The sequence below is a fragment of the Rana temporaria genome, chromosome 3 (assembly GCF_905171775.1).
Source record: "Rana temporaria chromosome 3, aRanTem1.1, whole genome shotgun sequence".
In the NCBI taxonomy this organism is placed as follows: domain Eukaryota; kingdom Metazoa; phylum Chordata; class Amphibia; order Anura; family Ranidae; genus Rana; species Rana temporaria.
This window is the reverse complement of record NC_053491.1, coordinates 145,616,811-145,642,989: the sequence shown is the minus strand read 5'-3', so window position 1 is coordinate 145,642,989 and position 26,179 is coordinate 145,616,811. Positions and strand designations below refer to the sequence as shown.

The 26,179-nt window shown below is 39.6% G+C and overlaps 1 protein-coding gene across 1 annotated transcript in view; it reads right to left on the bottom strand.

Moving 5' to 3' along the window:
* The window catches only part of CPNE8 (copine 8), a 335,485-nt gene that overhangs the window by 65,053 nt on the left and 244,253 nt on the right, over nucleotides 1–26,179 (bottom strand). Inside the window, exons 11-13 of the mRNA XM_040343623.1 lie at nucleotides 24,636–24,711; nucleotides 21,741–21,794; nucleotides 16,763–16,824 (exon numbers count right to left, since the gene is read on the bottom strand). Coding sequence (XP_040199557.1) covers nucleotides 16,763–16,824; nucleotides 21,741–21,794; nucleotides 24,636–24,711 — 192 coding nt within the window. The remainder of the gene's footprint in view (nucleotides 1–16,762; nucleotides 16,825–21,740; nucleotides 21,795–24,635; nucleotides 24,712–26,179) is intronic.

Genomic DNA, 26,179 nt, shown 5'->3' with positions numbered 1-26,179 from the left:
ATAGGAATAAACCAGAAACCGCGTCCATGCAAAGGTCACTAAATACAAAATGCTGCATCCATCTTAATATACTAAGCAGCGACCATAAATAAATATTCAACAATTAAACAGTCAAGGTAAACAGACTGCAGTATTTCCACGAGAAAATGCCTGCAATAAAAAGACTGTTGCTAAAGGAGTGGGTGTATATTACACAGTGCTGACCTACCAACAAGAACAAGAGTATAAGGTTCTATGTTTAGCAGATAGCAGTAACCCTCCATACCAAAGAAAACCTTACTCACAAAGGTCTAAGGAAATATGTTATACATTAGTTTAAATTAAAGAGAACATTACAGTGTAATGTGTGAAAATCTGTTCATGCATACTTGAATACAATTTTATATAAAAAATTACAGGTTTTTGCGACAATCCTTTTCAGAATTATCCTGAATATAGCATGATTGATTTAAAAAAATTTGTCCGACAACATGAATGCAATGATGATATTTATTAGGTGTTAATATTGAGTGTTTTGGGTAGGGAGCTGTCTTAAGACGTAATTTAAAGTGGTTGTAAACCTTTACATATACCCACACTGAAGTCACTAGTCTCAGATAATACATAAACATGAAACAAATCCTCCTACATAGGTGTACTTGTTTATCTGCAGACATTTGCCCTGTACAGCCTTCTACAACACCCAAATGAAAGGATTTTTCTCAGCAGAAGAAAGCAGGGGGCGGAGATCTGATGTCACACTCTGCAGAGCTAGAGCAGAGAGCTAAATGTAATCTGAGAGTGGATTGGAATGACATCCCCCCCTTAGAGAAACAGAGAACTAAGGATACGAGTCATCTTCTGTGTGGGCGGTGTGGGGTCTCTTTGGAGGCAGATGTGTTGGCTTAATCTATTATGAGTGAGTCTTAGGCCTCGTACACATGATAGGTTAACCAGAGGACAACGGTCTGATGGACCGTTTTCATCGGTCAAAACCGATCGTGTGTGGGCCCCATAGCCCACTTGCTTTAAATTCAACCGATGGATTCCTAACCGATGGGAAAAAACGATTGTTAGTAGGCACAACCATCGATTAAAAATCCACGCATGCTCAGAATCAAGTCGACGCATGCTTAGAAGCATTGAACTTCGTTTTTTCCAGCACGTTGTTGTGTTTTACGTCACCGCGTTTTGACACGATCGGTTAACCAATGGTGTGTAGGCGCGACGGACCATCAGTCAGCTTCATCGGTTAACCGATGACAACGGTCCATCAGACTGTTCTCATCGGAAGGACTGATCGTGTGTACAAGGCTTTACAAATGGCAGGTAAAGGAGAAATTAGAGAGGAACCAGACTCAGGTTCTTTGGATTCAAGCTAATACACGGTTTTGGTCTGTGGAACTCACCGCAACCCGGACTTTCTGAATTTGTTATATAACGCCTGCATTTGTTTGGAATCTTGTAAGTTTACCTAATATCTTGCACAATAAACAAGAGGTTATATGGAGTTACGCTATGGGCATTATTATTGTCTTTGCATTGGCTCACTGGGGCAGAGGAGACCAAGAAGGTAGTAGTAAGGGCCCCATTCACAATCATCTGATACTGTGTAGGACAGTTGTTACCCTTTGATGGGTAGTGTCATCCGATGAGTGCAGTGCAAGAGGAGGGCACAAGTGTGAAACGAAGATACTGCCTATTTGCATGCACTTAGGGCAGCACTTATTTCACTCAAATTTTACTAGTGCAATGATTTTTTTTCTGATATGAATTTATGGAGTTTATTTAACATGTTATCATTATACCACTATACTTTATACTATACTAACACAAATATCATTATACTACTTTCAATATATTGGATTTTTGCACATCAGCACTTTGTTTTATGGTATAGATTGCATATGCAATTTGCACTTACGCTTCGCACTTTTGCATCAAGGTCTCTGGAGAAGAGACGCTTGAGAGTGGATATGATTTCAATTTACAAATACCGTACTGGTGACCCCACAATAGGGAAAAACTTTTTTGCAGAAGGAAGTTTAATAAGACACCTGGCTACTCATTAAAATTAGAAGAAAATAGGTTTTACCTTAAACTGCGTAGAGGGTTCTTTACTGTAAGATCGACAAGAATGTGGAATTCCCTTCCACAGGCAGTTGTTTCAGCGAGGGGCATCAATAGTTTCAAAAAACGATTAGATAAGCACCTGAATGACCTCAACTTACCGGGGTTTACTGACATATAAAATCACACACATAGGTTGGACTTGATGGACTTTTTCAACTTGTTGCTTTTTAAGGTCATATACGCCTTGTTTGTTGTTTTTTTGCATATAGAATTTTTGATTGTCACATTCAAGCACATTTCACACTAGCAGCGCCAATTCCACCTACCCATTACTGGATCTTTTTGTTTCTCTACACAATGCAGGGCAATCATGGCTGGTGGGAGGGCCTGGCACAGTGTTGTACATTGTTGTACATAGTTTTTGTGAAACATCACAGAACCCTGTCTCAGCACTGTTCTTAGGCTCTCAGTGGGCTGGGTTTTGGGAAGAGTTATGCAAATATCATAATGCCTTGATTGGGAGATGTCAATCTGGAGACTGCCCTAGGTAAGATAACATGAGAGGTTGAACCTCCGTGACTGAAAGTACTGAAATCTAATTAATAACAGGGTTGGACCAGGGACATTAAGACTGGGGAAGAAAGGACTAGATGACTCGGGATGTTCTCCAGCCATGAGGTTGGCTTTATCTGACTTTCTGCAGCTTCAAATGCCTCTGTGAGAAGCTCACAGTGTGCAGTAAGATCAGATTAGCCCAAATCAGTACAGGTGAGAAGCCTTTACAACTGTGAATGACTGAAAGTTAAGCTGGATTTCGATTTTAAACACATACATGCATTTAAAAAAATGCGTTCTTTTGCAAGTTGTGATATAGTGAATTCAAGCCAACAAAAGACAGTAAAGCGCTAGATTTAACTGTTTTAATGTAATAGGAGAAGGACGTTTCACTGTCAGATTTGCAAGCTAGAGGTGACTGTCAGAGAAAGAGCTAGCAGGTATTTTTAGCCATGAGGCCCACCTGGAGGCAGCAACGATTTACTATCATTACTGCCTCTAGGACTGCCTTGTGGCAAAAGACACATGATGCGTCTAAATAATCACTACAGGCTTATTTTACAAACCTTACAATGAGAAGACATAAAATACAAATGATTGTATTTTTTTTTTTGCATGTGCACCTATATAACGCATATTGGCAGCAATAGCTATAAGACATCATGTTTGCTATAGAATGATTTATGATTTCGATCTGATGACATGCTTTTTAGGAAATAGATAATAATTAGATGAACCTGATCTGTGAAGTTGATCAACTTGCCTATTCCTATAATCTCTATGGGGAAGAAAACGTTTTTCCCCCACTCGGTCAGACTTTAGAGGCAGATTGGAACAGCAGTATCATATAAAATATTTTATTGGATGTAAACATACACTGCTCAAAAAAATTAAAGGAACACTTTGAAAAATCTCATGCTGGATATCTATACTGATATGGACTGGGTAATGTGTTAGGCCTCGTACACACGACCGAACATGTCCGCTGAAACTGGTCTGCGGACCAGTTTCCGCGGACATGTACGACTGTGTGTAGGGCCTAGCGGACAGTTTTCCGGCCGAGCGGGCAGGTTTCCAGTGGACAAAAGTTTCTTAGCATGCTAAGAAACTTGTCCGCTGGAAAGCTGTCCGTCGGACATGTCCGATGGTTAGTATGACTCATCGGACATGTCCGCTGGTTATGACGTATAACCAGCGGCCCGAAATCCCGCGTATGTGTCGAATTGATTCGACGCTAATGCGTGGAAGCATTGAACTTCCATGTCAGAGAACGTCGGTGTCTTCTACGTCACCGCGTTCTCTGTCCGCGGGGATTTTGGTCTGATGGTGTGTACACACATCAGACCAAAACCTCCCAGCAGACATGTCTGATGAAAACAGTCCGCGGACCGTTTTTATCGGACATGTTTGGCCGTGTGTACAAGGCCTTAGGAATAAAAGGATGGCACATAATTTGATGGAAATTAAAATTATCCACCTACAGAGGGTTGAATTCAAAGCCCCCCCCCCCCGAAAATCAAAGTGAAAAAGCTTGTCCATTTTGCTGAAATTTCATTGCAACAACTCAAAATGGTCCTCAGTAGTTTGTATGGCCCCCACGTGCTTGTATGCATGCCTGAGAACATCAGGGCATGCTCCTAATGAGACGATGGATGGTGTCCTGGGGTATTTCCTCCCTGATCTGGACCAGAGCATCAATGAGCTCCTGAACAGACTGAGGTGCAACCTGGCGGCACCGGATGGACCGAAACATAATGTCCCAGAGGTGTTCTTTTGGATTCTGGTCAGGTGATCGTGGAGGCCATTCAATGGTATCAATTTCTTCATCCTCCAGGAACTGGCTATATGCTCTCGCCACATGAGGCCGGGCTTTGTCGTGCACCAGGAGGAACCCAGTATCCACTGCACCAGCGTAGGGTCTGACAATGTGTCCAAGGATTTTATCCCGATACCTAATGGCAGTCAGGGTGCCATTGTGTAGTCTGTAGAGGTTTGTGCGTCCCTCTATGGATATGCCTCCCCAGACCATCACTGACCTACCACCAAACCGGTCATGCTGAACGATGTTACAGGCAGCATAAAGTTCTCCGCGGCTTCTCCAGACCCTTTCACGTCTGTCACATATGCTCAGAACCTGCTCTCATCTTTGAAAAGCATAGGCAACAGTGGCGGACCTGCCAATTCTGGTATTCAAAGGAAAATTCCAATCAAGCTCCACAGTGTCCGGCAGTGAGCACAAAGCACACTAGAGGATGTCGGGCCCTCAGGCCACCCCCATGAAGTCTGTTTCTATTTGTTTGGACAGAGACATTCACACCAGTGGCCTGCTGGAGGTCATTTTGTAGGGCTCGGGCAGTGCTCATCCTGTTCCTCCTTGCAGAAAGGAGCAGATACCAGTAGTGCTGATGGGTTAAGGACCATCTATGGCTCTTTCCAACTCTCCTAGAGTAACTGCCTGTCTCCTGGAATCTCCTCCATGCTCTTGAGACTGTGCTGGGAGACAGGGCAAACCTTCTGGCAATGACACGTATTGATGTGCCATCCTGGAGGAGTTGGACTGCCTGTGCAACCTTTATAGGGTCCAAGTATCACCTCGTGCTACCAGTAGTGACACTGACCCTAGCCAAATGCAAAACTAGTAAAAAACAGTCAGAAAAGATGAGTAGGGGAAAAAAATGTCAGACACCTCCACCTGAAAAAAAATTCCTGTTTTGGAGGTTGTCTCATTGTTGCCCATCTAGTGCACCTGTTGTTAATTTCAATTAACAGCAAAGCAGCTGAAATGGATTAACAACCCCCTCTGTATACATCCCTCCACCTCTGCTACCTAACTGACCAGTTCAATATCCCAGGAGTTCTGATTCAAAAGTGTTCCTTTAATTTTTTGAGCAGTGTATAAACATACAAAAATGTAAAACTGTATAAAAAAAGGTATGTGTCCACTAACAGCCAGTAGAATGGCCAGAGAGAGAGGACATTACATATACCAAAGTAGAACAATGACATTCAACAGAATGTCAAAGAATGTGTGAGCCCATGTGCATCTATGCATCTTGCTTGATTGCTTCTTCAGGACACACTTTGGGGAGGGGGTATAAAAAAAGGTCTCACTGATCCGGACAAACACTGACACCTGCACATAGATATTCTTAGGTGGATAAAACAATACTATAATCAACATATAGGGTCCAAAATCGGCATACAAAGCCAGATATTTGGGCCTCTAGGGGCATGTGGAATCTCATGTGATGACTTCCCATTAACCAATGGTCACATAATAACTATATTACCATCAGTAGTTACAGCTCAATTATAAAGACTGACCAGCCAAGATATAACGCCCCACAAAAACCACAGTGAATACTAAAACGGTATTAGCCTTGCTCTTGCAGAACATGTTTTTCCGTATTGTATGCACTTTAACGTTTCTAGACCATATCAAGTATTGTTCCAAAGTCCAAATAGGATTTAAAAGTGGGTATGTGGCAAGGATGCAGGACTACAGACCTTTGCAGGGCGTAAGTGTGTTGCCTATGTGTAAATGCAAATAACGTCCTAATGGTTACAAACTGAATCTACATTGCAGAAATTCTACTTCAATATATCATTAGTGATTACTTTTTATAAACAGGTAAATCAATGTAAACTAGACATATTTTCAATTGATACATACAGGAACAAAAGTTCTCAGAATTCATTAGAAAAGATTGGCAAAGCTGGTCGACGTTTCCGTAGCTTGTAATGACAAATACTGTGCAAAACAATTATATTTTCCATGCTCTATTTCATTTTCTGAGCTCAGAAAGAAAATGCCACAAAGGCTTTTGGCATGTCATCTGGAGACACTACAAGCCTGCTGTGAGCTTACCTGGGGCTCTAATAGCATTGCTATTATAGTATAATAAAGATTATGATACAAACTTACAGGGAACATTGAAATGATATCTTGCTATTAATTACTGTAATTTTCATCGCTCAGTATCACCTACATACGGTACTTATGTCTCATTATCTATTACCTTATATTAAATTTAAAATTTATCCTAGACCTATTTGGTTTATTGATGTTATTAACACCATGCTGTTCTAACTGGGCTAAAGGAAGAGATGTTTCAGTTACTGTGAGGATTCAATAATATATTTTAAAAGAACCCTATTCAAAAGAATGAAAAAAAAAAAAAATCAAGCAGTTATAATAACCAATGCCCTACCTCTAAACTCATTACTTTTTTAGTGCATTAGTGTATATATTAGTGTCATCTATGCTTTATGGCTGCTTTAGTCTCAAGTGATCAAATTTTCTTTGCCTGTTGTTCCCTCTGTATGAAGTAGAATCAATGCAGTATTACAGATTGAACAGTGCCAGATTACTACAGTATAGCTAAACCAGTGCGATTTTTTAAAGAAAGTCTAATTTCCAAAAGCGCTGCACAAACTGTTGGTGCCATTTTGAATGAATGAATGAATGAAAAACGTATAAAGCGCGGCGCATTTTGTTACTAGAAGGGTGAATGGCATATTTATTCATTTATTCACGGATTTAATTATTTATTAATGCACTGTATATATGTTTAAAAGAAAAGATGGACACGTAAATATATTATATATGAATGATTTTTACACGGTTTTCAGATTTTTATGCACTAAAATTTGAATGCACTATATTGAAGGAGAGCACTGTGACTATATATTCATTGCATTTTGTACATGTGGTTGGCTGTATAGTGGTGTAAACTACCTCCTATAGTATATAGAGTTGAGTAATAGGTGGTTTATACACAGGGATAGCGCAGAAAGTTTTTTCACATTTATGAATGGCATATTGCTTTGCCTACCAGTGATCTTACAATACCATAGATGTACATAGAAGAGAAGGGTTTGTGGGACTTTAAAGCGGGAGTTCACCTAAAAATCAATTTTCTGCAGTTAGATCCAGCATACTGCTGACATCTGCAGTATGCTGGTCTTTTTTTTGGTACTTATCGTTTTAGCAGTATTTCTTCTATCGCTCCGAGTGGGGATTACTTCCTGGTATAGGCGTTCCCGAAGACAAGCAAGTTGATTGACAGCCTTCGATAGCGCGTCACGGCTTCCGAAAATCCACACGAGTGACACTTGGCAATTTACGGCGCCTGCGCAGTCAGCTCTACACGGCAGGCGCAGTAAACAGCCAAGTGTCACCTCGGCTGTTTTCGGAAGCCGTGACGCCCTATCGAAGGCCGTCAATCAACTTGCTTGCCTTCGGGAACGCCCATTCCCTGCAGGATTCCCCGCTCGGAGCCATAGAAGAAATCCTGCTAAAACGATAAGTACCAAAAAAAAAAAGACCAGCATACTGCAGATGTCAGCAGTATGCTGGATCTAACTGCAGAAAGTTAATTTTTGGGTGAACTCCCACTTTAAATAAGGGAACACTTTTTAATGAATTTTTTTGATACACTTGTTTTAGGAACACTATGCCCTCAACGTGCACACACAGTTTTTTGGATCAAGCTGTGACCACTGTGTTATGCTCTGGGCGCTGTTCTCCGTCCTTGGAGGGTTCCCCTGTCTCAACCCCGGGGGAGACATCATGCCCGAACCCCCTTTTTCCTTGGCAGATACCGGACCTGGCCTTGAGGCTGTATAGTAAGTCTCCCAACTGTCTCCATCTTGTTGGGACATAGTCCCTGTCTTCCCCTATTCATAAGGCATTATTATTTATCCTTGTTTATTTTTCTTTCCAGTATATTACTTTAAAACATTCCTGATGAATGGCTGAAAAGCCAGGAAACGCGTAGAGTGCCACTAGATGCCAGTTACCTGTCTATATTTCATATGTTTTTTAATTGATTTATTTTACCATGTGTATCTGCCATGTCTGTTTTTTATTTTTGTATTGCATGCTATGAGCAGCATATTTAGAGTAAGTCTTGTGACTACCTATTATTTGATACAAAATATCTGATATGTATTTAAGATTGTAATAAATAAATAAATAATGAACAGTTACTTCATGTTTATGTTATTCCCTTTGACGTGGCGTTCCCTCATTTAAAGTCCCACAAACCCTTCTCTTCTATATACTAAATCAGGAATGGAGGCTGCCACGTGTTTTATTAGTGCGTGTGTCAGGTCACATCCATTTACTGTATAACCATAGATGTACAGTTTTCTGCTATAAAGATTACAACCCGGTGAATCACAAGACCTTTTCAATAATTAATTAAAACAGAAAAGTTTATTCCAAGGCAGGAGCTTTATGATCAAGCAGTACATATCCAGTCATATACACAGTCTGTTTGGCATATGTTTGAACCCTGTAATGAAAATCTCCAACACCCTGATTATAAAAAACAGAAGCTGTGTTATAAAATGACAGCAAGACTGTTGATTTGAAAGTTATCACCAACTCCCTTTACCATCTGCTCCCTCATTTTAGCAATCAGTGCAGTGCATGTTTTTTTTATACATTTTTTGGTGTTCGCTATATAATCTTCACATTCCAGTGTCAGCAGTTTCTGTTTGCATTGAGACTTGATGCAATCAGCATTGCTGTGCACAGGTTAATGCATAACCCCTGTTTGTAGTCTGAGAACTAAAATTTCCTGCAAAGAAATCACATATGCCACAATCCCTGTATCTCAGTCTAAATGTCTGAAGGTGAGAGCTACACAGTAATTAGATCTGACACATACTCATGCACAAAACATTTTTAGTATTACATATTACTTCAAAAACTTTAAATTCAGTCAAGAGATATTTCATCTAACTGCACTATACCAAGGTTTTTCATTACAATGTTTTCTGGGGGTTTAAACTGCCACATTTTGCCATAAACAGCAAAAGATGTTGTAAGTGTTTATTCTAGCACAGACAGTATTTCTAACTTTATGGAAAATCTTTACCAAACTGGGTCTGACCATCACTTTCTGCAGCTGGTATTGTTGAGGGGAGGAGAGATCATGATAAATCCCAGACCTTCGATAATATCCTTAACCTCCCTGGTGGTATTCCCGAGTGTGGCTTGGGGTTAATTATCATTACCATTAGCGGTAAGCCCCGTGCTACACTCGGGATTGCATTGAAGAATCCTGGTACAGGTTACTTACCTTGTCCCCAGGATCCTGTTATGTCCCCCCGCTGTGTCCACCGCTGGATCCCCTGTTCGGTTCATTACTGTTGCAGGCCTCCGTTCCCTGCAAGTGTCGCACACGCATGGGGGCGGAGTCCAGCAACAGATTCAAAAAGTACAAAAAACATAGCACACATAACACACTATAATCTGTAAGACTACATTACTGTATTGAATCATTTCACATCAGTTTTGTCCCTAGTGCTTTGTCCAGTGCCCTGCCTGCACTTTTATGTTATATATACTGTTATTTCTGCTTGGAAATTAGAGAATGTCCATGGCATCCAAAAAGTGTCCCTTTACGTCAAAAACAGTTTTAGACCAGCTAGAAAACAGCGATAGTAAATTGGAACACTTGCAGAATTGAGCGATGGTGATTCGCGGGGAAATTTATTTAATTATATTGTTATTTTTTTTAATTATTTATAGTTATTTATCATATATTGTAATTTATCATTTTGTGTTTCAAACTTTATCATACTCTTGTTTGGACAGATTTAAGAGTTATTCTCAAGAATTACAGGCCTACAATATAAAAACTCCAAATTTCTATGCAAAACAATGTACTGCTTTGAGATTCATAAATCTGACATAATCAAACTGCCAGTGAGGTTAAGGACAGACACATACCTCCCCTGCTTTCAAGGAGAAGTCTGCCCATCCTAACACACAAGCTCTTGGGGTAAAGAGCAAAAATATGTATAACCCAGTATATCAATCAATATAAAATATAACTTTTCATAAGTTTGAAGAAGTCAACATAACAGTTAACTAGATAAATTAAAAAATACTTATTTTAGGCTGTAAACAACCCCACCCTGTTTGATCACATTTTTAGCAAAGGAGCTTTATGGGCAAATTATTCAGTTTATGGTAGATGCTGGAATATTAAATTAAATGGCTGAGACGTACTAACTATAAGGGTCTTATGTCTCTTAGACTAGTGGTAAAATCTCAGGCCTTGACTCTCCTTTTCTCTTTTTTTTTTTTTTTTTTTTACATGTTAACATTTTACAAAGGCAACTTTCACAGCTGGATTTTTAAATTGTTTCATACTTAAAAAAATTAAGCAGGTGGGAGGGAACACCCCTGCTATAGTAGAATAAATAGGAATCCATGGTAGACAGTAGGAAACCTAAGAAATTTGGTGGAAGCTTGTCACACTAAAATCCCGAAAGAAATACAGAAAACCAACAGGAAACTCACCCCACCAAACTCCACATATACATTAATTCTGATGTCACTTTTGTAAGGACCCTTTATAGTAGTAATGTTATACTGTACATTTCAAAGTCTATTATACACAAAAAATAAGGAACTATACAAGCTACATAGCTGATTATAGAGATCTGCTGTGGAAGACTTCTTAGTATTAAATAAAATATTATGTTTGTTCCAGCTTGCACAGAAAAATGATACAACCATTTATCCTTCAAGACAATTATTTGAGCCCGTCTGTTTTCTACCTTGCAGTGGGAGCCATTTAAGGTGTCTTGGATAATATTTTATCGTCCTTATTACTAAATGTTTTACATTTTTAGAAACTCATCTATTTTTAAATTGGAACACTACCTCAGACACCTAAGATGCTTAGTGAGCAATCCTAAAATAATGCCATTTAGAGTGATGATTTTTCAAATACAAAACATAAAAAAGACTTCTAGCTACAAATATTGGATGCAATGATAAAATAGCAGAGATGTGACAGGTCCTCTTTGCTTGCAGACATGCAGAGATTGGGGTCTAGGAGGTCCTTCCAGCAGCCGCAATAACACAATAATTATGAGATTTTCAGTATAAGTCTGTTAATGTAAGTATTGCATTATGTGCCAGTATGTGATACATGCTAGCACATTATGCCATTGTCTTGCAGGGTTTTTTTTGTTTGTTTTTTAGCAGTTTACTACCACTTACAGACCGGTTCGGCAATTTCAAATGGAATATCATTGTTATGGCAGCAGCTAGCTGCCATAACCCCGGTATCCTCTTCTTCAGTGAGCGGTCCGGTTTCAGATAAAAGTGCTCTCTGTGGCGGATTCGCCATTAGATCACTTTTATCGTGGCGGGAGAGCCTCCTGCCGTGCTCTGGTGCCCTCCGCCGCTTACTGGTGCCGCTGAAAGTGGCGGAGGTGATCGGATGCTTTGGGGGGGAAGATAGGCCCCACCCAGCACCATACCATTGCAGGGCAGAAGCAATGTCAAACCACTTCTGCCCATAGCTCTTAAAGGGGCATTTTTTGTCCAAATTACATTTCTTTCTTTTTATTCAAATTAAATATTTTTTTATTGAAGTTTAGTGTAAATATAAGATCTGAGGTCTTTTTTGACCCAAGATCTCATGTTTAAGAGGTCCTGTCATGCTTTTTTTATATTACAAGGGATTTTTACATTCCTTGTAATAGGAATAGAAGTGACTTTTTTTTTAAGAACAGTGTAAAAATAAAAAATGAAAATAAATAAGAAAAAAATTTAAATACATTTTAATGCACCCTGTCCCACCATGCTGGCACGTAGAAGCAGACGCATATGTGAGTAGAGCCCGCATATGAAAATGGTGTTTAAACCACATGTGAGGTATCGCCACGATCGTTCGGCCGAGAGCAATGATTTTAGCTCTGGACCTCCCCTGTAATTCAAAACATGCAACTTTTTAAAACATCGCCTATGATGATTTGTAAAGGTAAAAATTGGGCTAACTTTACTGTTGTGTTATTTTTATTCAAAAAAAGTATATTTTTTCCAAAAAAAGTGTCCTTGTAAGACCGCTGCCAAATACGGTTTGACAGAAAGTATTGCAATGGCCGCCATTTTATTCTCTAGGGAGAATATATATAATGTTTGGGGGTTCTAAGTAATTTTCTAGCCAAAAAAAAATTATTTTAACTTGTAAACAACAAATCTCAGAAAGAGGCTCGGTCCTTAAGTGGTTAATGGCCCTTTAATCCCTTTTTTATGAAATTGTTTCTCAATTTGTGTTTCTGACTCTTTGTAATCTACCAAGTGAGATCCCAAATCTCCCCATTATACATCTGACTTCCATTAGTTTGGAATGAGCAGTGGTGCATGTTAGTTGTGATACAACTATAAGGGAGTGAACTCCTTCGTTGCCTAATTTTTGTCTGCGTTAACAAATGATTCAATAAGTGTAAGAATACACAATAAAAAAAATATATATAGTGCTGCTGCCCATGTGTTTCCATGTGTTTCCACAGTGTACAGAAGTAAATAGTTTGGTGTGCTACCCTGCGGATCAATGCACAATACAAATGTTACTATCAGGCCTTAGTGCAACCTTCAAAAGAGCAGTGTAAATACTAAAGCTACCGACCACCAAATTTGGTTAGAAAAAACATGAAAACATCCAAAGTTCACATCCTCAATTCATCAATCAGGAAACATTGACATTTTTTTTCTATAATAGACATAAATCAAAATCAATATATTAGTGAAATAAATCTGTGACTTAGTGTCCATATTACATACATTTTCTTCAGTTCTTTTGGGGTCCCACACCTTTAAATCAGTCCCAGTGATCCTGAGAAATCCACATGTCATCTCTGTTCTCACTAAACTCTCACCATCATCCATCTGCTTGATGCTGTAGTATAATCTGTAGACCACCTGTCCACCAGGGACCCTTCAACTGTTACTTCAGATCCTCTTAATCCTAAAGGCTCTAGTCCCTTTAAGGTCTTGAATATGGGTTTGTGCATGTTAGAAGGAAAGGTATAGAAAGCCTCCCATTGTGTAGTATATAAAAAAAAAACGCTAATTTTATTTATCACAAATTTGCACTTGCACAATGAAAATAGATAAAACACCTCAAATACAGTAAGAGAATCGGGATGTACACCCGCCTTCGTCACTTCCGGCTCGCGACTGCCTCCTCCAAGCCCTATGCATTATGTCACATTCATGTGACTTTATCAGGAGAGTAAAAATTATCTGCATGGTCCAGTTGCCAGAAAGAAGCCTTTACTGCGTCAATGCCACAAAAAAGCCTGGTTACAATATGCCGACAACACCTTGACATGTCTCACCAGGATTTTTTGTGGTATTGGCAAAGTAAAGGCTTATTTTTTCAGTGCAGGCTGTACTCTTGAGGTTACCTGTGGGTTTTTCTTTGTATCCCAAACAATTCTTCTAGCAATTGTGGCTGCAATCTTTCTTGGTCTACCCGACTTTGGTTTGGTATCAAGAGATCGCTAAATTTTCCACTTCTTAATACTTAATTGAACAGTATTTACTGCCCAATTTAAGGCTTTGGATTAATTTTTTTATCCTTTTTTCACCTTTATAAAGTTCCATTACTTTGTCACGCAGGTCTTTTGACAGTTCTTTCTTGCTCTTAATTGCTCAATATCCAGCCTGCTCAGTGCATTCATATGAGCGCTAACAAATTCATTGACAATGTATACATAGACACTAATTGTAATTTAAAAAGCCACAGATATAGGAAATTAACCTTAAATTGCTATTTTAGCCTGTGTGTTTCACCTTGTATGTCTGTACCAAGGCCTGATTACACTGATCAGTACTGCAGATAATTGGCTGCATGTGCTAATCGAACACATTTTTTTGAACAGTCCCGTTCGAGAGGCGTCAAACACTAGGTCGACTCCTCTCGAATGGGAATGGTCATAGATGGGTGAAAATGTGTCTGGTCCCTTCTGAACTGGCTGAATTTCAATCCATCTATGGTCAGCTTTAGTTCTGTCAAAATCAAAACCACTACTGGGTTCAATACTGCAAAGATGGTGTTAGCCAACACCAGGTATGAATATTTCTTGTCTTTCGAAGCCACCAAGATCATTTAACAAATTTCTTTTTATAGGTTGACAACCTTGATCTGTACTGACACTGACAGTTTGTTCACAGCTTGGGTTGTGAGCATTACTTGAATTGCCACACTCTATTAATTCATCAGTGCTAAGCCTTAAGGCTGCCTTATTACACAGTGGCAATGTACACTCTTCCATACCTGTTAACTAGGTTGCACACATGAAAGAAACATACGAAAACATGGAACTGTTGTTGAAGCACATCCAGTACAGCTGGAATATTTGTTGAGATCTAAAATGAGTGTCTCTGCTGCTTCAAAGTAGTTCAGATACTATTGCAATATAAGAAAATGGGACAGCTGTGCAAGAAAGTTGCATTACATGAAAATCTGAAATATTTTTCAGAAAAATGTGGCAAATAAACCACTTGTTGACCCCACAAAGGTATTTCTGCCTACACTTCACATAAGACTCAGACTAGTGAAATATTTGCAAAAGCAATAAACAAGGAAGGTTAATGTTTTTGTTATTTGAGACAGATATTTCCATGAAAAAATTATGCCAAGATTAACCAGTACCCACCCAGGCCAATTTTGACATTTCTCTCCTACATGTAAAAATCTGTATTTTTTTGCTAGAAAATGTATTAGAACCCATAAACATTCTATCTATATACATTTTAGCAGAGACCCTACAGAATAAAATGATCATCATAGAAGATGATGTTATGCTGAGTAAATATAGACCTAACATGTCACACTTTAAGTTTGCGTTCGCCCGCGGAATGGCCCTAAACTACAGTACCTAAACATCTCCATTAGCAAAATTTTAAAAGCCTTCAAGCCTTTATAGGTTACCAGATTAGCGTTACACAAGAGGTCTGGAACTACAATTATTGCTCTTGCTCTAACGTTCCCAGCGGTACCTCACACATGTGGTGTGATCACTGTTTACATATGCAATTGCATTTATGCATAAAAACGAGGGGGGGGGCAATGTTTTATTATTTTTATTCAAAACTTTTTTATTACACTGTCTCTTTATATTTTTTTTTTATTTTTAGCAGATTGACTGTCAGGTCCTCTTTATGGAGAGATCTAAGGTCTATTAGACTCAAAATCTCTCCTCTGGGCTCCAATGCAACCGATCAGACACAGATCAGTCTGATCGGCCGCTTTCCTGGCTGCTAACGGCCAGGTGAACAAAGAGCCAAAACCAGAAGTGACAACATCCTTGTCAGTTTCTGAACGTCAGTTTCTCTCTCCTTCTGTGTGGTACATCACTCTTGGGCTCTGTGGTCGGACAGCAGAGCCTGGAAAAGGCACAGTGGTGGTTGAGTGGCTGTTCAGCCACTCAAATCACTTCTGGTAAAGAGGGAATCATTTGTGGAAAATTTTCATCCTGGGATGATGCCTACAGGTGCAGGTACTCAACCCGAGGACATGATGTCAAACAAAGTGGGAAGTAGTTAAGGAAGGCATTTTTGTTTGGTCCACAGATCAGATACGTCATCAATGACAAGAAGTTCGAAGATCTGTTAGTGGGGTCAGAGAAAATTTATTGGAAAGCATTCGAGGATGTTGTTGAGAATTTTCTTGGCAACTACAAAGCACCAAACTACAGTCAGCTGGTTGACAAATGTCAAGACCATGAAGATTCATTTTCTGTACTCACACTTGGACTTCTTTCCCATAAATCACTAGGTGCAGTTAGTGTCTAACATGGTGAAAGGTTTCACCAGGACATTACCACTATGGAAAAATGGTTGGCTAACTATTGTTGGGTACTACAGCAAGATGTACCATGCACTGAGTACAAATGAAAATCAGCAGCAAAACACTTTTAGCCCTGTTGAACTCATGCAGCATACAGGAACATTATGTATTAAATACATTATAGTCATTAAAAGTTATTTTCATATTTATCAAGATTCCTACATGATACTGCCATTCTGAAATTATATTCGTTTTCAGTCTGAAGGGGGTGATATCATAATCATCAAGAGTTTTTTAGGAGGCAAAACTAAGTAAAAAATGTGTTGTCCTGTGGAATCAGATGGCTGTAGAATGTAACAGAAGAGTAATTATTAATGTTGTTACATTGAAAAATGGCTTGTGTAGCAGCTAACTTGCATATATATTTTGTTTTTCAAAATCAAAATCCTCTTGCTGGGTGAATATGCCCACTTGTTGGAGAAATTTTTAAATAGGTGTCTTTTTATCTTTAAACATGTAAAAGAAAACCATGACACAATACTCACCCTCCTTTAATATAATCAAGAAACGAAACTTCTGTTTCCACTAGAAAAGAAAGCAAAGTAACCTAAAAGCAAAGTAAAAACAATTAGACATGAAAAAAACATTATCTTGTGGTTGGATCTCCTCACAAAAATGGGTCCTAACACCAGTATAATTATTATTAGTTGGAGTTTAATATTGTGCATCATAAGGCAATTACTTCTGGCGTCCACTATTTGGCTCTGTAATATCTGGAGCTGATACTTCATGCTTTATAAGGTAAGTATGTCATTTTAGGTATAAATTTAGTATTGGGGCCAAGTTAAGGGCTGGGTTAGGTTGATTGCCTAATGTATGGCCTGCCTTATCGTAACAGTAGGAATAGTATTGCACATCTAATTAATGTGCACACTGAAATATATATACAGAAATTTGGGTTTTGGGTGGAGCAGTATGATTTTTTGGCAACACGTTAAAATGGTTGTTATTTTATGCACATTGTACACCACTTATTAGTCATGTTGTGGAGAGCATAGTGATAGCACATAATTTTATGCTAATACATTGCTAGGTTTATTGGTTTAAAATTTTTTGAACCTGCACTGTATTATATACAGTATTTGTTTGATACACAGGACTTTAGGGCCGGGTTCACAAATGTGCGGTTGCGGTTTGCAGTCTGGTTCGTTTCTGTTCACCGATTCAGGTGTGATTCAGATGCAAATTTTTGCCTAACACACCTGAACCGGATCCAAAAATGCACAGGACTATTTTTGATACTGCATTGCTGCCGGCCCGGACATGTGGGAATTGGCTCCATTGAGAGCCAGTCACATTCACGTGCCATGCAAATTGGATGCAGTTTAAAACCATTCAATTTACATGTATGTGAACCAACCTAAATGCCATTCTCTTTCTCTCTCTTCCCTTCCCTGTGTCACTCCCCTCATTTGTGGCATAATATTTAGGAACATTATGTGGTTACAAGGACAGTGGCAAACGTGTGCAGCATATACAGTGACTAGACTTGGCTTCTGTTTAATCATCCCCTTTAAGCCACTGCTACTTTTACGCACATCCCAACCATCACCATTATTTGCCATGGCACACTACGTGCACCACAGGACTTGTTTTGTTTCTCCATCACAGGATGCCCCAGGTCCTATTAAAGCTCACATTTTGTCTCACTTTTTTGACTTTTCATGGTAAGCCTGAGCAGATTACTTGTTACTGGCTTTGGTAATATTTACCTATTGGTTATATGCTTTAAATATCAATTCTTGTACTTTCTAATAGGAATTCCTGTCATATTTTAGGTTGTCAGTAAAAAAATGCTCTGTCAGTAAATTTCCTCTTGTCAGTAAAAAAAGTTCTGCGGGGTTGCCAACACTGGTGATACATTTTCTTTCCCTGAATGATACAACCATTTTTTGCATGTATGTTTTTTGGCTAACCTCAGAGTAAGGAGTGATCAAAACAGGGACTACAGGTATACAAGGATCTTCTCTCGTGGGGATAGGTTCACCTTTTTTTGGGGGGGGGGGTTTGTATTGATACATTTTCTCCCTGCCCCTTAAGACTAGGAGAGCATTTTATTTTTGCGGTTTGGAGGCCCCACTGCAAGGGTACGTTTCCCCAGATTTCAGCTTTAACCACTTGACACCCGCACGCCGTCATATGACGTCCAAAACGGGGACCTGTTATCCTGGGTGGACGTCATATGACGTCCTGGGCTTTGCGGGGGGGATATCTCAATGATGCCTGCACCCGGAGGCATCATTGAGATATCATTTTTTAGCGGCGGCGATCCTGCACACCGTAAGAACGATCATAGCGGCGGTTCCGCCGCTAGATCGTTCTTACAGGCGGCGGGAGGGGACATCCCCCCCCTCCCGCCGCCATCCGGTGCTTCTCCGGGCTCTCCCGTCCCACCGGGGGCCCGGAGAGATGATCGCCGTCCGCCGGATGTTTGCGATAGAGAAGACTGGTGACCAGATGGTCACCAGTCATCTCTATGACCGTCGGAGGCCCGGGCGCGATGTGATGACGTCACGCCCGGGTCCCCGTAAGTAAACAAACCGCAATTGCGGCTAGTTTGAATGAGATCTGTGAATTTTTTTTCACGATCTCATTCTTTCCAGCCTGGAGGAGAGATGTGAGGTCTTATTGACCCCGCATCTCTCCTTAAAGAGGACCTGTCACACACATTCCTATTACAAGGGATGTTTACATTCCTTGTAATAGGAATAAAAGCGATTGAAAAAAAAAAAGTGTGAAAAAAAGTGTAAAAAATAAAGAAATATGTAAAATAAAAAATAATAAAAAAATTAAAATGCCCCTGTCCCCGGTAGCTCGCGCTCAGAAGCGTACGCACACGTAAGTCCCGCCCACGTATGTAAACGTCATTCAAACCACACATGTGAGGTGTCGCCGCGTGCGTGCGTGTAACTCTAAACTGGCAACTTGTAAAAATGTTAAAGTGTAGCCTATGGAGATTTTTAAGTAACGAAGTTTGACGCCATTCCATGAGTGTACGCAATTTTTTAAGCGTGACATGTTAGGTATCTAGTTACTCGGCGTAACATCATCTTTCATATTTTACCAAAAAATTGGGCTAACGTTACTGTTTTGTTATTTTTTAATTTATGAAACCATTTTTTTTACAAAAAAAAGCTGTTTGAAAAATTATTGCGCAAATACGGTGCAAGATAAAAAGTTGCAATGACCGCCATTTTATTCCCTAGGGTGTCTGCTAAAAAAACATATATAATGTTTGGGGGTTCTGAGTAATTTTCTAGTAAAGGAATGATGATTTGTACATGTAGGAGAGAAGTGCCAGAATAGGCCCGGGAAGGAGGTGGGTTTTAAAGCCCGGTATTGAAGTGGTTAAACTGATGCATTTTCTATCCAAGATTGCTAGTCACCTAATTGAGCCAGATGTCTGGGTTAAAGAACAACACACTCAAAAAAGTACTGGGAGCTTTTAGACTTGCATGTGTAGTGTGATGAAGGACAATTTCAAACTCAATAGCTTTGGTGAGGCAGTTCCTACACAGAAAGGCTTCTTTTTTTTTTGAACAGTAGCTGAAGCCATAAAAATACAGAAAGAAGCACCAGACCAAAACCGGATTAACAAGTCCAAAATAATAGTAAAAAAAAGTCATATAACAACAGCTAACACATTTTGGGCATAACACATTCCTCTTTTGTCAGGGCTCAACACAGGAAAAAACTTGAACAGTTACTTCACAGATCTATGTTAAAACCAGTATTGAGCTCTCCAGAAGGAGTTACAACTTGAAAGCAGTTGCCGAGCAGCAATATCTGGGCTAGGACAGCGAATGCCATAAGACAAATATTGAGTTGTAAAAGAGTAAAGATTTTTAGTGCAATCCGAAGAAACACAAATTCCAAATAAATGTACAACATTAACTGGGACATTATTAATAGCTGCTAGCTTTTAGACTAAAAAAAGGAATTTATAAAAAAAATATTTGTCTTACATATATGACTTGTGACCCAAGGTTAATTTTAAACCTCTATTCATCCGACATATTTTCCTTTATGAATATCTTACACTTCTTTGCTTCCATGATCAATGCAGACTAAAGTCACCTTTAACATTGTCTTGCCGTACGTTCTTTTTATGAAATGTAAATTTCCATAAAGAATTCCAAGAAGTCCAAATTGAAGGAACTTGAATTAATGCATTATAATGACAGGCTCTCGTATGTCCGTTTTAAGCTACCAAGACTTTAGTAATTTGCCTTCCCATATTGTTACGAAAAGATCAGAAGTGCAAATTAAGATAACAGCTTTTGTACTTAGTACTTTTTGGTTACAGTCATATTTATCAATAAGAATGAGTGAAGAAGTTCTTAAAGCAGAGTTTGCAGCAGATCATAAACATTTGAGTAAGAATTGTTTTCTTTCTGCAATTTGTACCATTTTTCTAAGCTAATATTTTTTACACTTTTTAACCGCTTAAGGACCCCTTCACGCTGATATACGTCGGCAGAAGGGCATGGCTGGGCACAAGCACGTACCTGTACGTCGCCTTTAAGAGCCCAGCCGTGGGTCGAGAGCACGCCGGCGTGCTCGCGACCTGGTCCTGTGCTCTGTGACCGTGCCTGTGGGACCCGCGGACCCGATCGCCGCCGATGTCCCACGATCGGGTTACAGAGAGGAAGAAGGGGGAGAGGTAAGTGTAAACAAACCTTTCCTTGTTCTTCCTAGTGTGACTGACACTGATCGTCTGTTCCCTGTCATAGAGAACGAAGATCAGTGATGTCACTCGCAAAGCCACGTCCCACACAGTAGTAAACACTCCCTAAAAAACACTTAACCCCTTCAGCGCCCCTACAGGTTAACCCCTTCCCTGCCAGTGTAATTTTCACAGTAATCAGTGCATTTTTATAGCACTTTTCGCTGTAAAAATGACAATGGCCCCAAAATAGTGTCAAAAGTGTCTGATGTGTCCGCCATAATGTCACAGTCACGAAAAAAATCACTGATCGCCGCCATTAGTCGTAAAAAAAAAAATATTAATAAAAATGCCATAAAACTATCCCCTATTTTGTAAACGCTATAACTTTTGCGCAAACCAATCAATAAACGCTTATTGTGATTTTCTTTACCAAAAATATGTAGAAGAATACATATCGGCCTAAACTGAGAATTTTTTTTTAATATATATATATATTTTTGGGGGATATTTATTATAGCAAAAAGTAAAAAATATAAAAAAAAATTTAAAATTGTCACTCTTTTTTTTGTTTATGGCACAAAAAATAAAAACCGCAAAGGTGAACAAATACCACCAAAAGAAATCTATTTGTGGGGAAAAAAAGTACGTTACGTCGCACGACCGCGCAATTGTCAGTTAAAGCCTGGCCCTTTAGCTGCATATTGGTCCGGGTCTTAAGTGGTTAAACAAAATACTCATATTTAACAACAACAAAAAAGAAGAAATATATTAATGCAACCAATAATGTTACTTACAGTTCCAGAATTCAGATATTTCTTCTTCTTCCCTTTTTTCTTGGGATTTATTACCTATAAACATATTACAGTTTGTGAATAGAGCATATAGCAAATAATAAATATCACACTAAAAGTTATTTATATATATTTATAAATTTCATCTTAAAATAAAGCCTTTTCTCTGCCAAGTAGATTTCATATTCATTAGAACAGTTTGTGCTTATTATTGCAGTGAAAAACAGTTCAAGTGGAGCTTCAACTAAGCTTGCCTGCAGTCCTCACAATGGTAACATCTTAATTATCTACAGTTAGATAGACAAAATAATTGTTCACATACGGAAAATGTTTTCAATCTTTTTAAAACCGAGTTTAAAAGCGGATGAGTAGCAATTAAAACATAGGAAAGACATGATGTTGATTTGAATCTGCTGATACAAACATCATTTTAATGAATAATTTAGTGGTGTCTGGGACTACTGCAATCTCTCGTAAGCAACATTTTCTCACCCTCTGTATTGTCTCAGATGCATTTTTATATAAATGTGTAATGGGATTACAAAATCAAAAATATTCTTGTTTTATGACTGTATTGTTCTTGTAGTGTAAGAAAATGTAGTATTCACAGTATTGGCTTAAATGTTAATAATTAACTGATCAGACATCTAAAGCTGAAAACGTTTTATGCATTATGAATTGAATGACCTCGGGCACTTAGATTTAATATACATGGATAATAGTTATTGCTCATTGGCTTGAAACTGTTCTCCATGTGTGCACTCTAGATGTACTTGTTTAATATAAACAATATAATAATATACTGAAGACAGAGAAAAGTAGGAGCAGGAAATGAACCCATACAAAAAACATCTTTCAGTCTACATAAAACAATAAAGCATATCAGGTCATAAACAAAATAGAAGAACCTCCAACAGGGTGGTGGTGATGGTAAATGTCCAGGGAAATAGGGGTTGAGGGTCAGACATGGGACAGAGGGAGGGGGTGGAATGGGGGTGTGACAAAAATGGGTAAACTGAGGGCACGGCAGGAAATCACCCCATCACAAGTAGAGTAGTTGCATGTTAAAACTAAGGGCAGGAACTATTTAGCCCAAGTTTCCCAGATCATCAACAATGTGGTCATGGAATCAGAAATGACGGCCCTATCTTTTCATGTAACATTACTTGGTAAATTCCGGGTCTAGGCTCCATTATTAATTGACTTTCTTTCATATGTTTTGTAGAGTCTCCATTATTCATTGACTTTCTTTTATGTTTTGTACACATTACATAAAACTTGTCTTTAGGTATTAACCATTAGAGAGAAAGGCTATTATCTTTACAGTGGAACCTTGGATTACGAGCATAATCCGTTTCCTGGAGAATGCTTGTAATTCAAAGCACTCGCATATCAAAGCGAGTTTCCCCATAGAAATCAATGGAAACGAAGATAATTTGTTCTGCATTAACTTCTATTGCATGCAATACTGCGTGTGGCCAGAGCTGGGGGGCGCTGGAGAGCCTCGGATATACTCTGAGACAGCTCGGCTAAACTCGGAAAGGCTTGGAAACAGAGTCTTTCCGAGTGATTCAGAGTATTTCTGAACAACTCCGAACCATTCCGAGTGTCACCAGCGCCCCTACACCTCTGGCCAAATGCGGTACTGCATACCACATTGGCTTGAATCCTGCTCGTTTTGCGAGACAACACTAGCAAACCGAGTCAGGATTAAAAAAAGTTGCTTGTCTTCCAAAACGCTTGTTAACCGCGTTACTCGTTAACCAAGGTTCCACTGTACAATGAAAAATTCAAACATTTACCAAAACAGCATTATCATATGGGAGGGGCATAGCAGATTATGATCCACGTTTGATCTTTCTGCATTTATAGGTGTAGTTACTAAAACTGGAGAGTGCAAAATCTGGTGCAGCTTTGCATAGAAACCAATCAGCTTCCATTTTTTGTTTGTCAAAGCTTAATTGAACATGCTGAAGTTAGAAGCTGATTGACTACCTACCATGCACATGTTTCTAACTTTTTCTAACGTGTGAAAAATTGCTAACATAGTACTCCACTTAATCTACCCAAATTTCATGTAGACTTTTGGAAAGAATCCAGGGCCCGGATTCACAAAGGACTTGCGTATCTTCGCGCCCGATTCATAGACTCAGATACGCCTCACGGTTGCCAAGATACGAGCGGCGTAAGTCTCCTACACCGTCGTATCTTGGGGTGCATATTTACGCTGGCCGCTAGGGGCGCTTCCGTAGATTTCCAAGTTGAATATGCTAATGAGCTAGATACGCCGATTCACGAATGTACTTGCGCCCGGCGTATTAAAATACGCCGTTTACGTAAGGCGTACGACCGGTGTAACTTTACCCCTCATAAAGCAGGGGTAAGTCATGTTAGGTATGGACGTCAGAAACGTCGGAACAGCGTCGTATTTTACGTTGTTTGCGTAAGTCGTCCGTGAATGGGGATGGGCGTAGGTTACGTTCACGTCGACTAAACATTGAGCCGGCGTAAGTTAGGGAGAAAATTTGACGTGATACTGAGCATGCGCGCGCATGCGTCCTTCGTTAGGTGCGTCATTTACGTGGGGTCACGATTCATTACCATACAACACATCCCCTTCCAGCCTAGTTTGAATTAGGCGGGCTTACGCCGGCCCATTTACGCTACGCCGCCGTAACTTAGGGCGCAAGTTCTTTGTGAATATGGTACTCGCCTCTCTAAGTTAAGGCGGCGTAGCGTATCTAGGATACGCTACGCCCACACAAAGATACGCCCTCCTACGTGAAGCTGGGCCCAGAACTCAACAGTCTTTGTAATGGCATTTTTGCTACATAACACTTTTTGAAAAGAAATTATGTGTCCTCTATCCTCCAAATACATTCATTAAATACAACGTGCCTCATAGACGTTGAACTGTGACTGTCCTCTGGCTAGCTCCCGATAACTTGTAGTGAATTCACCAATGTAATCATGGCTGTAAAATAAACACATAGGACAAAAGAAAAGAGTATTTAAAATGAATCAGTAAAGGAATGGCATTAGAAGCTGTTTCTGGCATTTTGAGTACATTTGTTTTTATCATTGGGTCTGAACTATGAACAGCATTTCTCAATTGCCTAGTACCCAGCATGCAACATTTACAGTAAATCAGAATCATAAGGGTCATTTATACAAGTGAGAAAACACAGTTAAATATATTTCTGTATCCCAGTATTTTGAGCTTCATAACACAGGCAGATATTTCAGGTTACACCTCAACAACTCTCCAAATTCTTGTAAAGAGTAAATATTTAAAACGAGGAATGTGTTTCTAAAAAAACATGCAAATCTATTCATCCTGTGAAATTGCAGGAAAATACCGGCACATGAGGGATTTGATGACCATAGAAAATAGTTATTTATTTTCTATGATCATCAGCTCCATCTAGTGACCAAAGTAGGCACTTTGTCAGATTCAGTAACAAAAACACAGAAAAAAAAAATGTTAACACCCAGAGGCTAACACCTAGCTCTCCACAAAAGATACATTTATTTTTAATAAAAGCCATCACAGCATCAAACAAGATTGCTACTCCCTACAAAAAAGCTCAAAGCAGCACTCCCGAAGAGCTAGGGCAATGTGGCCAATCCCCCTGCAAGATGGACCCCCTATATACAGCATCTGCATGCTGTGTTTGGACGGCAGTCCACGTCATACTCTGAGGCCTCGTACACACGACAGAGTTTCTCGGCAGAATTCGGCGAGAAACTCGGTCAGAGCCGGATTCTGCCGAGAAACTCTGTCGTGTGTACACTTTCGGCCCGATGGAGCCGCCGAGGAACTCGTCGAGAAAATAGAGAACATGTTCTCTATTTTCTCATTGTTCTATGGGAGCTCTCGGCCCGCCGAGCTCCTCGGCGGCTTCAGGGCTGAACTGGCCGAGGAACTCGATGTGTTTGGCACGTCGAGTTCCTCGGCCGTGTGTACGAGGCCATACAGTACTGACAACTCAGGGTCCTGGATGAGGTGATACTGCACCTTGTAGGCAAATGGGGGAATTCAGTATGGTTGAATGCAGTAGAACCAAAATACAAGAATTACTGAAGGCCAGTAAGTCAGGAAACTGCTGGACGGCTGAGTCAGTGTAGACAAGCTGACGATTGATGTTTGACAGTCTGTATACCAAAGATAAGAATGAATGCCAGTTAAGGCTCTCTGCAAGGCAGGAACAGTGATGGGAGCTTGTGAAGCCGCTGTTCCACTGCCAAGTAAAAGTTTGTAGACTGCACCATAGGCTGTGTATACTCCTGAACAGTCCACACCCAAATATACAGCAAAGATGAGGTGAAGATGGTCTGACAGGATTCATGTGAGCAGATAGAGATCTGCTGAAATTTTGGGGAGGAATCATTTGAGGAGATAGCCTCTGGGTGTTTATTTTTTATTTTCTGTGTTTTTGTTA